General features: G+C 43.3%; 1 protein-coding gene across 1 annotated transcript in view; it reads left to right on the forward strand.

Annotated features, from left to right (window-relative positions):
- LOC137536172 (membrane-spanning 4-domains subfamily A member 4D-like) overlaps positions 1-12,051 on the forward strand; it is a 64,795-nt gene that overhangs the window by 39,699 nt on the left and 13,045 nt on the right. Inside the window, exons 4-5 of the mRNA XM_068258258.1 lie at positions 1,366-1,422; positions 9,195-9,344. Coding sequence (XP_068114359.1) covers positions 1,366-1,422; positions 9,195-9,344 — 207 coding nt within the window. The remainder of the gene's footprint in view (positions 1-1,365; positions 1,423-9,194; positions 9,345-12,051) is intronic.

A 12,051-nucleotide genomic window follows, 5' to 3' on the forward strand; every position in this document is an offset into this window, starting at 1 on the left:
CACTACATCTATTGCTTTCCCATCTAAATTTGCATTCACCACTTCATAAAAGCTGAGCATATTGGTGAGACCTGTTGTTAGTAAACTCATGATTATTCTGTGCTATAAAGAAAGTCTTGTATAGCATCCCTTGGAATACCTTCAAACATTTTACACACAAGATGTTCAGCCTAAAGTTTACCATAGATTAAGACTTTTCAAAGTTTTATAGCTGGGGCTTCCTCCATCCCCATCTGCATGGATCGCTCCCAGACCGCTGTCCTCAGCCTTCTCCGTCTTATACACCGGGTCACGTAAGTTCGGCCAGTCACAGCAAGTCTGAGCAAGCTGTCTCCCTCTGGCAGAAAATAGTATTATTCTCAGCCGGAGAGAGCGCACAGCGCTTGTGCAGACTGACCACGCTGGACGAATTTACGGGACCCGATGCAGATGACGGAGAAGACTGAGGATGGCGTGGGAGCGATCTGTGCGGATGAGGCTGGAGGAAGCACCAGGTATGTAAAAACTTTGAAGAGTCTACATCTCTGGTTTCCTTTAAAGAGGAGCTGTTAGGTATAAGGTCTCAGAGAAAATAAACACATATATCAGTAGCTAAAGATTGGCTGTACTTACATTACATATGCATTTCACTGTCCACGTTTGTACTTCACAGAATTTTTATATAGTATATGCAGAGATTGATGCTCCTGACAGCTCATGGCAGGTTCAATGTTTTTCTGTCTTCTATGAAGCCAAATGTGTCGTCATGTCCTGCCTGCTTCCTGATCACAGAAAAGCTCGTACTGAATAACACAGTGTGCAGTGAATATTAATTAGCCATGTGGCTAGGAACAATAGCTGACTCCTGCAGTGTACTCTGCCCGGAGATTTATCAGTGCTACGCGCTTGACTGATTACAAGCTGCTGTAACGTCTCATTAGCAGCCGAGGGGAGGGCCCCAGAATGCTTTGCAGTATAGTATGCGGCTTGCGTCCTGCTTGGGTCTAACAGCTTTGCTGATAAGCACACATCAAAGGTAAGAGAGATTTTTATCTTCAGTAATGCCTTTTTGGCTTCCTTCTAAACTGTTTAACACAGGAGAATAGAGGTTTAAATTAGCTTCTGCAGCCTGACAGTTACTCTTTAATGGTCAGTAGTTTCCCAGTTATGATCTTTTTCCCTTAATAAATTAATGGGAGGTTGTCAAGTCTACGCCAATGGATTCCACTGCACCACACTACCAATGCACCGATGTGAAGGTACCATCACAAGACAATTGCATTGCTTTTGAAATTTACAGCAAGTTTGAGATGCACGTAGTAATATGTATGCTTTATTAATATACTATTTGTGAGTATGCTAAGTATGCTAATTCAATTCTTGCAGTACATTGTATCAGGATCTCTGGCAGTTGCAGCAGCAGAGAAGACATCTCACAGTCTAGTAAGTTGATTGTACACATTTTCCTATATTCAGTATTAGTAATATAATATATTAAATACATTAATATTACAGACCTCATGTGTGTTGCAGAATAGACTAGTGGAGAGCAACGAAATTTATTGTAACATAATTCATTTTGATTGAAAAAAATACATCTTTCCATAAATTTTAACCAGAAAACAAAACAAAACCCAAACCTGTCCTGCACCCACATACTGTATATCATCCTGGTTGATCTGAAGGAAGGTGAAAACCCTTACAAGGCCTGGTAGGCAGATAAAAACTCTGGATCAACACCAACAGGAATTAGCTAGTAATTATTGCCATGTATGTTCTTCAATGTAAGGAATGCATCCAAGCCTTCTTTAAATGTAGATATATAATTTGACTTAACTACTTCCTGTAGTAAGGTGTTTCACATTTTAACCACTCTTACTGTAAAGAACCCCCTTCCTAAATATTCAGGAAAAAACAACAGTAGGAGGCGCCCTCTAGTATAGCACAATAGCACTTAACTGTTTAAAAGATTATAAATTCACAGGGTAAGAGTAAATAATCCTACCTGTGCTGAAGATACTCAGACCGGTAAATTGCTCAACAACTTTTTATTGACATTTCGAGTTTAGCACTTGGACAACGCGTTTCGCGACATCAGTCGCTTCCTCAGGTCAAATAAGCGTGCTTTGAAGCTATACCGGTCTGAGTATCTTCAACACAGGTAGAATTATTTACTCTTACCCTGTGAATTTATAATCTTTTAAACAGTTAAGTGCTATTGTGCTATACTAGAGGGCGCCTCCTACTGTTGTTTTTTTCCTGAACTTTTATACCTTACTGGCTAGGGAGGTTGTTCCTATCCTGGTAAAGGGCACCACTTTTGTCCTAGGAGCAGCGACCAAAAGGTCGAGTGGAGATGGTACTTCTCCACATATGCTGATGGTGGTTGCCTTCATAAGCAACCTAGCTTTGTGAGTATATCATCTTTTACTTTATTGTCCCATTGTTGAGACGTTATCACACGATATCGGGCTCCCGGTGTCCCTGTGTTTTTTCTGTCTTCTGTCATACCTAGTACCCTTCCTAAATAGATGGCAAAACCTTTTTACTTCCATACACAAATCAAATCCCCTTGTCCTTTGTACATGCTTAGGCACAAAAGTTTTTGTAGTGCCTTCTAATGTATTTACCGATAGTTGTTTACTGGTATCTCATGGTTTTATCTCTCTTTTTATGCATCCTGGAATAAAATTTTGCTTAACATTGTATATGATTACTTAACTTGTTGTCAACCAGTATTACCAAGTCTTTCTCCAAGTTTGGCATCCAGCTGTATGCCAATTATTAAGCAGAATATAACCCTGCATTTCAACTTTGCTCTAAAACATTATATACAGCATATTATATGCAACCAGCATTTTTTTTTTACTACACCAGCATTGGAAGGGTTACACACAGAGCTTTAAAGTTCCATGGAGAGAAATGCTGCCGCATCCGAAGCTTAGATAGATACATTTAAGTAAACACAATGTAACAAGTGAGGAATGTGACTCACTCTCTCTCTCTCTGTCCGGGAGCTCCTGCACAACCATAGTGTGTCCCATTCCACACTTGTTACATTGTGTTTACTTAAATGTACCTATCTAAGCTGCGGATGCGGCAGCATTTCTCTCCACCGAACTTTAAAGCTCTGTGTGTAACCCTTCCAATGCTGGTCTAGTAAAAAAAAATATGCTGGTTGCATATAATTTGCTGTAAATAATGTTTTAGAGCAAAGTTGAAATGCTGGGTTATATTCCGCTTTAACTATGGTTCTTTACCGTTGGCACATCTGGAATGCATGACTTCACATTTATCAACATTAAATTTCATCTGCCATATGCCTGCCCATAAGGACATGTTGTTGGCATTCTGCTGTAGGATGCAGTGCTGGGCGTAATGGAATAAACTACGCTTACGGATCATTACGCGTAATTTTACGCTATTACGCATTACGGAATTACGCTTACGGCGTAGACATTCATTTACGGTACATGTCTGTAATTACGCATAGCCCTTACGCAATTACGCGTAAGAATACCGTAATTCAGGTTGTTACGTTATTGGCTTACGCGTAAATTCCTACTAGCAATTAATGCGGTCATGCTGCCAAGCGGAAAAGTTGACGCATGGATCAATGTTAGGTAGCCGCCGACTTTAAGGGTTAATAGCAAAGCCACCTTAAGTGCTAAGAGCCTCAAATTTGAAGAATATATTAAGGAGATCAGAAGGAATAAGAGGAAAAAAATTTTTTTCACAAAGACCTTATAGTTTTTGAGAAAATCGATGTTAAAGTTTCAAAGGAAAAATATATACATTTAAAAACCCGCCGAGTTTAACGGTTAATAGCAAAGCCTGCTTAAAATTTAGGAACACCAAATTCACAGGGTATATTAAGGGGATCAGTGGGAAAAAGAGGAAACATTTTTTTTTTCAAAAAGACCTTATAGTTTTTGAGAAAATCGATTTTTAAGTTTCAAGGGCAAAAATGTCTTTTAAATGCGGAAAATGTCAGTTTTTTTTGCACAGGTAACAATAGTGTTTTATTTTCATAGATTCCCCCAAGTGGGAAGAGTTTTACTTACTTCGTTCTGAGTGTGGGAAATATTAAAAAAAACGACGTGGGGTCCCCCCTCCCAGACCTCTTTAACCCCTTGTCCCCCATGCAGACTGGGATAGCCAGAATGCGGAGCACCGGCCGCGTGGGGCTCTGCACCCTGACTATACCAGCCCGCATGGTCCATGGATTGGGGGGTCTCGGAAGGGGAGGGGCAGCCAAGCTTTCCCCTCCCCCTCCGAGCCCTTGTCCAATCCAAGGACAAGGGGCTCTTCTCCACCTCCGATGGGCGGTGGAGGTGGAGGCCACGATTTCCTGGGGGGGGGTTCATGGTGGCATCTGGGAGTCCCCTTTAAAAAGGGGTCCCCCAGATTCCCACCCCCCCTCCCAGGAGAAATGAGTATAGAGGTACTTGTACCCCTTACCCATTTCCTTTAAGAGTTAAAAGTAAATAAACACACAAACACATAGAAAAAGTATTTTAATTGAACAAAAAACATAACCACGAAAAAAGTCCTTTAATATTCTTAATTAACCATTAATACTTACCTGTCCCTTTAAAAGCCAGTTCCCACGCAATATCCTCGGAAATATACTAATCAGTTACAATGTAACAAAGTTGTTACAATGTAACAACTTTGTTACTTTGTAACTCCACCGCACCCGACGTCACTCGCCGCTCACCTGCCGGCCGCCGCATACACGCTAAGTCCCCGCCGGCTCCCGCCGTCCACTCCGCCCACACCTGTCACCCATATACATGCTGGCATGTATATAGGTGACATGTGGGAGAGGCGGGGAGGGCAGCGAGAGCCGGCGGGACTTAGCGTCCTTCACCCGACAGAGCTCTGAGCTATATAGCTCAGAGCTCTCTAAAGCATCTTTGTATTTGGGCTCCAAGGAGCCCCATTGGTCCTTAGCAGACCAATGGGGTTCCTTTAAATCAGAAGGAACCCCATTGGTCTGCTAAGGACCAATGGGGCTCCTTGGAGCCCAAATACAAAGATGCTTTAGAGAGCTCTGAGCTATATAGCTCAGAGCTCTGTCGGGTGAAGGACGCTAAGTCCCGCCGGCTCTCGCTACCCTCCCCGCCTCTCCCACATGTCACCTATATACATGCTGGCACCCATGGGTGCCAGCATGTATATGGGTGACAGGTGTGGGCGGAGTGGACGGCGGGAGCCGGCGGGGACTTAGCGTGTATGCGGCGGCCGGCGGGTGAGCGGCGAGTGACGTCGGGTGCGGTGGAGTTACAAAGTAACAAAGTTGTTACATTGTAACAACTTTGTTACATTGTAACTGATTAGTATATTTCCGAGGATATTGCGTGGGAACTGGCTTTTAAAGGGACAGGTAAGTATTAATGGTTAATTAAGAATATTAAAGGACTTTTTTCGTGGTTATGTTTTTTGTTCCATTAAAATACTTTTTCTATGTGTTTGTGTTTTTTTACTTTTAACTCTTAAAGGAAATGGGTAAGGGGTACAAGTACCTCTATACTCATTTCTCCTGGGAGGGAGGGGTGGGCATCTGGGGGACCCCTTTTTAAAGGGGACTCCCAGATGCCACCATGAACCCCCCCCCCCCCCAGGAAATCGCGGCCTCCAGCGCCCATCGGAGGTGGAGAAGAGCCCCTTGTCCTTGGATTGGACAAGGGCTCGGAGGGGGAGGGGAAAGCTTGGCTGCCCCTCCCCTTCCGAGATCCCCCAATCCATGGACCATGCGGGCTGGTATAGTCAGGGTGCGGAGCCCCACGCGGCCGGTGCTCCGCATTCTGGCTATCCCAGTCTGCATGGGGGACAAGGGGTTAAAGAGGTCTGGGAGGGGGGACCCCACGTCGTTTTTTTTTATATTTCCCACACTCAGAACGAAGTAAGTAAAACTCTTCCCACTTGGGGGAATCTATGAAAATAAAACACTATTGTTACCTGTGCAAAAAAAACTGACATTTTCCGCATTTAAATGACATTTTTGCCCTTAAAACTTAAAAATCGATTTTCTCAAAAACTATAAGGTCTTTTTGAAAAAAAAATTTTTCCTCTTATTCCCACTGATCCCCTTAATATACCCTGGGAATTTGGTGTTCCTAAATTTTAAGCAGGCTTTGCTATTAACCGTTAAAGTCAGCGGGTTTTTAAATGTATATATTTTTCCTTTGAAACTTTAACATCGGTTTTCTCAAAAACTATAAGGTCTTTTTGAAAAAAAATTTTTTCCTCTTATTCCTTCTGATCTCCTTAATATATTCTTCAAATTTGAGGCTCTTAGCACTTAAGGGGGCTTTGCTATTAACCCTTAAAGTCGGCGGCTTTTTTATATTATACGGGAGCGTAATATTACGCGATTACGGCAGACTGTGTAATTTCAATGGGAGTTTACTGTCTTACGCGTAATTTGTTACGCGTAATAACGTAACCTACGGTCTACGCGTAATTAATTACGCGTAATACCGTAACCTTACACGTAACGCTTACGGTGCATTTGTAGTGAATTACGATGCGTAATTACGCTAATGCGTAATTTCGGCCCAGCACTGGTAGGATGTCACTAGTGTTGATAATTCTGTATAATTTTGTATTATCTGCAAAGATGGCAACATTACTCTGTATTCTGTCTACCAAATCTTTAACAAATAAGTAATTAAGACTAAATCACACTAAACAGAGAGAAGTAGCTTAGCAAATTATATATGTTGTTGAAATGAAAATGCAAAAATGTTAAATGCTAAGAACGAGTCCTATTTTAATTGTCTTCTTGAAAATAGGTTAGATAAATGCTCCTGCTTGCACAGGTAGGCAGTTCGTAAAGGGAAGAATGGTCACTTAACTCCACAGTATAGCGATGTCCAATAATTCAACCCACAAGATAGATCGGCTAAATGTCAGAGTAATGGTATCCTTAGTTATACTCACAAGTCCCACTGGGTGTAGATGGAATGCATAGCCAGGCTCTGGCCGGTAGCCTGTATATTACAAAGTCCTATGCACAAGTTTCCTGTCGATACCTGCCTTTGCGTAGTGCAAGGTCACCAATGGTACGGCTCGCTCACAGTACGGTATCCCCCCCCCCCCCCCCATATTGTTAAAATGTTCCACAAGAATGTTAAAAGAAAGCATTGAGGAACATTTTAACAATATTGGGGGGGGGGGGGGGGGTTTCATCTGATATCTTTCCACTACAAATTACATCATAGTTTTTCAGTTACAGGGACACTGTGTTTAGCTACCTGTTAGATTAAACGCAAGTTTGAGTATTGCCATTGGAGGGCCTCCTTCATGCATATGGTGGGTGCCATATTTATTTACTTTTAAATAGAAACCAGGTGCCTGGCAGGCCGCTGCTCACTTTGGCATCAGTAGTGTCCGAATCACACACCTGAAACAAGCTGTAACGATAGTGGAATTCTCTCCGTGATCAGCGCACAAGGCGTGCGCTGACACTGCGGAAATACTCCACAAGCGTATAATTTGAGGGAACCCAGCAAAAGGTGCAATGCACCTGTAGAGGGAAATTCCTGTCGGCAGGTGGAGCTGTGGAGTGCAGAGGACTAGCTCCTCTGCCCTGCCACAGACGCCAGACAGGAATTGCACGAAGGGAAGAAACGCAGGGCAAGATAGCCCTGAAAGAGAGAGATCAAAGTGACAGAGGGTATGTGTGTCCACCAATCTAGTCGCCACCCTGCGACAATGAACACACAACCAGGAAGATAAAGTGAGAAGGCAATCACCAGAGATGGCGGTTGCTAACAGTGACACAAGATCGAATAAGCACAGATGAGGAATGTATGTATGTCCACCAATCTAGCCGCCAACCTCCGACGACCAACACACAACAGAGGAAACCAAGTGAGAACGCAATCGCAAGAGAAGCGATTGTGAAAGAGAATGAGCACAGGGATAGAATGTATGTATGTGCCCCAATCTAGTCGCCAACCCGCGACGGTGCACACACAACAGCAGATATGAAGTAGGAACGCAATCGCGAGAGAGGCGATTGCCAGAGGTGACAAAAGGCTACAGCAAGGCAGAGCACGAGAGTAGCAAAGGCACAGCAAATCATAGAAGATAAGGAAAATAACAAACGCTAACTAAACGCGAACACTGCACTCATTCGCAACAGCGAACGCATTTTCTGCGCGGTCTCTGCATGATAAGCACAACAGAGACAAGCACGCCTAACTAACCACCGACAGAAAAACATGAAACAGAGGACGCGAGCGCTTGCTTAACGGTTACCTCACTGAGCCTCCAGCAAGCGTTCGTAGCAGACAAGACAGATACACGAAAACAGTAATAAGTGAGAGATACGATCCACTGCTCTTTCCGCCAGAGCGAGTGCGATCCAAGTATAGAAACAGAGCGAGCTGGATCCACTGCTCTTTCCGCCAGAGCAAGTGGGATCCAAGTACAGCAAGAGAGTTGCAGACCAGAAGAATCCACAGCACTAGCGCAAGGCGAGTGCGATCCAGGCAAGACAGATCAGAAGGGGCTACCAGTAACAACCGCTGTTCCGGTTAGCACCCAGACACACAGAACGATTTCCTGTCGACCACCGCTGGGACAGGACAATCGCAACAGACAAACAAACAGATATGCAATCCTAACTGCACTAGGAAACCTGCCTAGTGCAGTCCCAGGAATTACTCTAAGCTAATCTTTAAACAATGAGCAAGGCTGACACTTCAGGAGTGTTTCACAGGACAAACCCTTATGACCAGCCCAGGTCTGTGATATCAAATGGTATTTATAGTACAAACCTCCAGAGGATGTGGCTAGGCAATTTGCATGACAAACGTATGCAAATTCCTCAGCAGCAGCAAGCTGCAAAACTGACAAAAGGTCTCTCTTCCAGAGACCTGCAGAATGCAGACCTGAACAGTGGTCAAAAAACTGCCTGCCTGCGCAGGCAGCTGAGCGGATCACTACATAAGCATGAGGCTAATGCAGTCAAACTTCAGTGAGAAACACAACTGATCTGCATGCTTGTCTAGAGTCTATGGTTAAACGTATTAGAGGCAGAGGATCAGCAGGACAGCCAGGCATTGTGCATTATATGAAAAGATATACATATGTCAGACTCACCGTCCCTCTCACTTCAGGTGTGCTTGCATACCTTCAGTCTTCTCATTATTTGAAAAATAACAATAAGGATAATTTTTTCATCCTTTTATTCCCTCTAGATCACATGGGTTCTGGCCACAAATGTCATCTCTGCTTTGGTTTCTTTGATGGAGGTTGGTTTGGCCACTGGTGACTTATCACTTACTTATTATAGTATTTATGGGCCCTGCTATACACAGCCCTGCTCTCTTTTTCAAGACACCATCTATGTGAGTATTCTCATGTCTTTGCTTGGTTGACTGGGTTGATTTTTGGGATGCTGAAAATTGTTTACCCTGAATAAATTAGAAATATTCACATATGATAAAACATGATGGGTTAGTGGCAAGAATAAATTATTGTACCGTGAAAGTGTGGAAGACCTTAAATACTGTAAAGGTGGCCGCTAACGGTTCAATTCCCAGCGAAAAATTGTTTAAGTGATCAGAAGTTCTGATCGTATTGGTTGTAAATAATCTCTATTGATGGGCACAATTGATTACGAACGATTATAAAAATAGTCATCCGAATGGATTTTCGTAAATCCAAAATTTGGATTTTCTTGTTGGTTGTGATAGATAGGAAGCAAAGATTGGTTTGTTGATGGTGTAGTGACTGATTTTTCTTCCGATCAGAATTATCAGATCGCTTGAACGTTTTTTTGCTAGAAATTGGACCGTTAGCGGCCACTTTTAGTCACATCTGAAAATTCTGAAAAACAAAGTGGTCTGTGTTGTTCATTTTAAACACAAGTAATCATCTATTTAGGAATAGATTAGATACCAGGAGGACACTTATGCAATTTACTTTTTCTTCTGAGTTATCTCCAAGGAGATAATTTTCATCTTTACTTTAAAATAACTTTTCAGCATTTTACAATTGTAAACGTTCCTAAACGTTGGTGAAAAAGTACTATACAAATTATTTTCTTTATTTTCTTGCTTGCTGGTGGTTTTAAAGGCATTTTATAACGGGGTGTAAAAATATAACCTAGGAGAAAACTTGGGAGAAAAGATTAATTGCATATGGGCCCAGGAGTTTGTTTTGTAATCATGTCACAACCATGCTTCATGTTGCACTTCCCAGCAGACTACTGACATGCCTCACCTGCAGAGGGAACCCTTTCCATTGTGCTCTGCCTCAGCGCAGGTTTATTCTGTGCAACCAGGAGGAAGCAGTGGTCTCAGACCTAACAGGAAGCTGGGATGATGGTGACAGAGTCCCTAATTGCCGTAATGCCTGGCTCCCAGTCTACACAACATCTGCTCTGCATGCTCCGCATCCTGACCCCCTGCAACCAATGTATTAATAATAAAGGAGGCTGACATGGAGTGGGAACTAGAAATGAAGGAGGATTTAATGCTGACATGACGGGAGACCTAGAAAACAAGAAAGAGGGGAGACTCATACTTTATTTGTAAAAGAAAAATCCTGAAAATTGTAAGACAGGCGATCGTAAGAAGTGCACTACCTGTATTCATTTAGCACTTAATTAGAACATCAGGTGAGAGTAGAGTGACCATACGTCCCGCTTTACCTGGGACGCGTCCCGCCTTCGGGGTCCGCTGTCCCAGGCTGCATGAGGTCCTGGGAAACTTCACTCTTTTAGCTGCGGGACGTCCCAGCCTCTGGACTCTGGCCACCGTACAGAATGAACTGGCCACAGTGTCTGATAGACGCTGCGCCAGTTCATAGCTCGTAACCCCGCACCAGCCTGCATAGTCTCCGGCAGGCAGAGCAGGGCTATGGGAAGATGGTTGCTGAAGCCCTGTACTGGAGACTAATTGTGTCTCCAGTACAGGGCTTCGGGCGCCATTTTGACATAGCCCTGCTATTACATTCCAGCGTGCGAGACTGCAGGAGGAGCAAGATGGTCCAGGGAGCTGCGCGCCAGAGGCCAGAGACTTCTGTCAGGTGAGTAAATTCTTTTTTTTCCAGGTGAAATGTTGCCCACAATGCGTTTATTTTGTTCTGAACTGTTGCCCCTATTGTGTTTATTTTGTGCTAAACTGTTGCCCCATTGCATTTATTTTGTGCTGAACTGTTGCCCCCATTGCGTTTATTTTGTGCTGAACTGTTGCCCTCATTGCGTTTATTTTGTACTGACATGTTGCCCACATTGCGTTTATTTTCTGGTGTCTGGGGTAACTGTTGCTGCATTTATTATTTAATGGCCACAGTTGGATATGTTTGCTGCTTTGGGGTTACGACATACTATTAAATAGCATCACACAGTTTCTGCACACCCATGATGCAAAACCTCGTTTGACCACATCATGGCGTAAACACTGCTTTCTTATGCCTTGCTGTTACATCATTATGTTAACTCCGCCCATGCAATGTCACGGCCATGCGCTGCCCCGCACCCCCATGTATTTTACCATTTATATCAATGGGAACATGACAGGAAACACCTACCCTGCTCTTTGTTTCATTCTTCTCTGCTAAATCTGCCTGTTATCAGCCCTGATAAGAATCTCTGACTGAGCATTCAGTCTGGCTTTGCCCGGAATGATTATAACTGAGTCAGTCTTCTGTGATGTCTTTTCAAGCCCAAGCCTGTCCCCTTGTGGCTCTGCTTTCCTGCTATTTATCCTGAAAGCAGCAAATCAGAGCCACAAGGGGGCAGGCTTGGGCTTGAAAAGACATCAGAGAAGACTGACTCAGCTATAATTATTCCGGTGTAGGCAGACTGAATGTTCAGTCAGGGATTCTTATCAGGGCTGATAACAGGCAGATTTAGCAGAGAAGGATGAAACAGAGAGCAGGGTAGGTGTTTCCTGTCTTGTTCCCGTTGATATATATGGTATAATACATGAGGGTGCTTCGTCTCTGGTTCACTTTAAGCTGCACACACTTTGCATTAAATTTGCATTCAAATGGAATTACTAACATCATGTTGGCCAACTCTATTAAGAAGCATAGCCCTTGGTGTTC

This window comes from Hyperolius riggenbachi, chromosome 10 (assembly GCF_040937935.1).
Source record: "Hyperolius riggenbachi isolate aHypRig1 chromosome 10, aHypRig1.pri, whole genome shotgun sequence".
Classification (NCBI taxonomy): Eukaryota; Metazoa; Chordata; class Amphibia; order Anura; family Hyperoliidae; genus Hyperolius; species Hyperolius riggenbachi.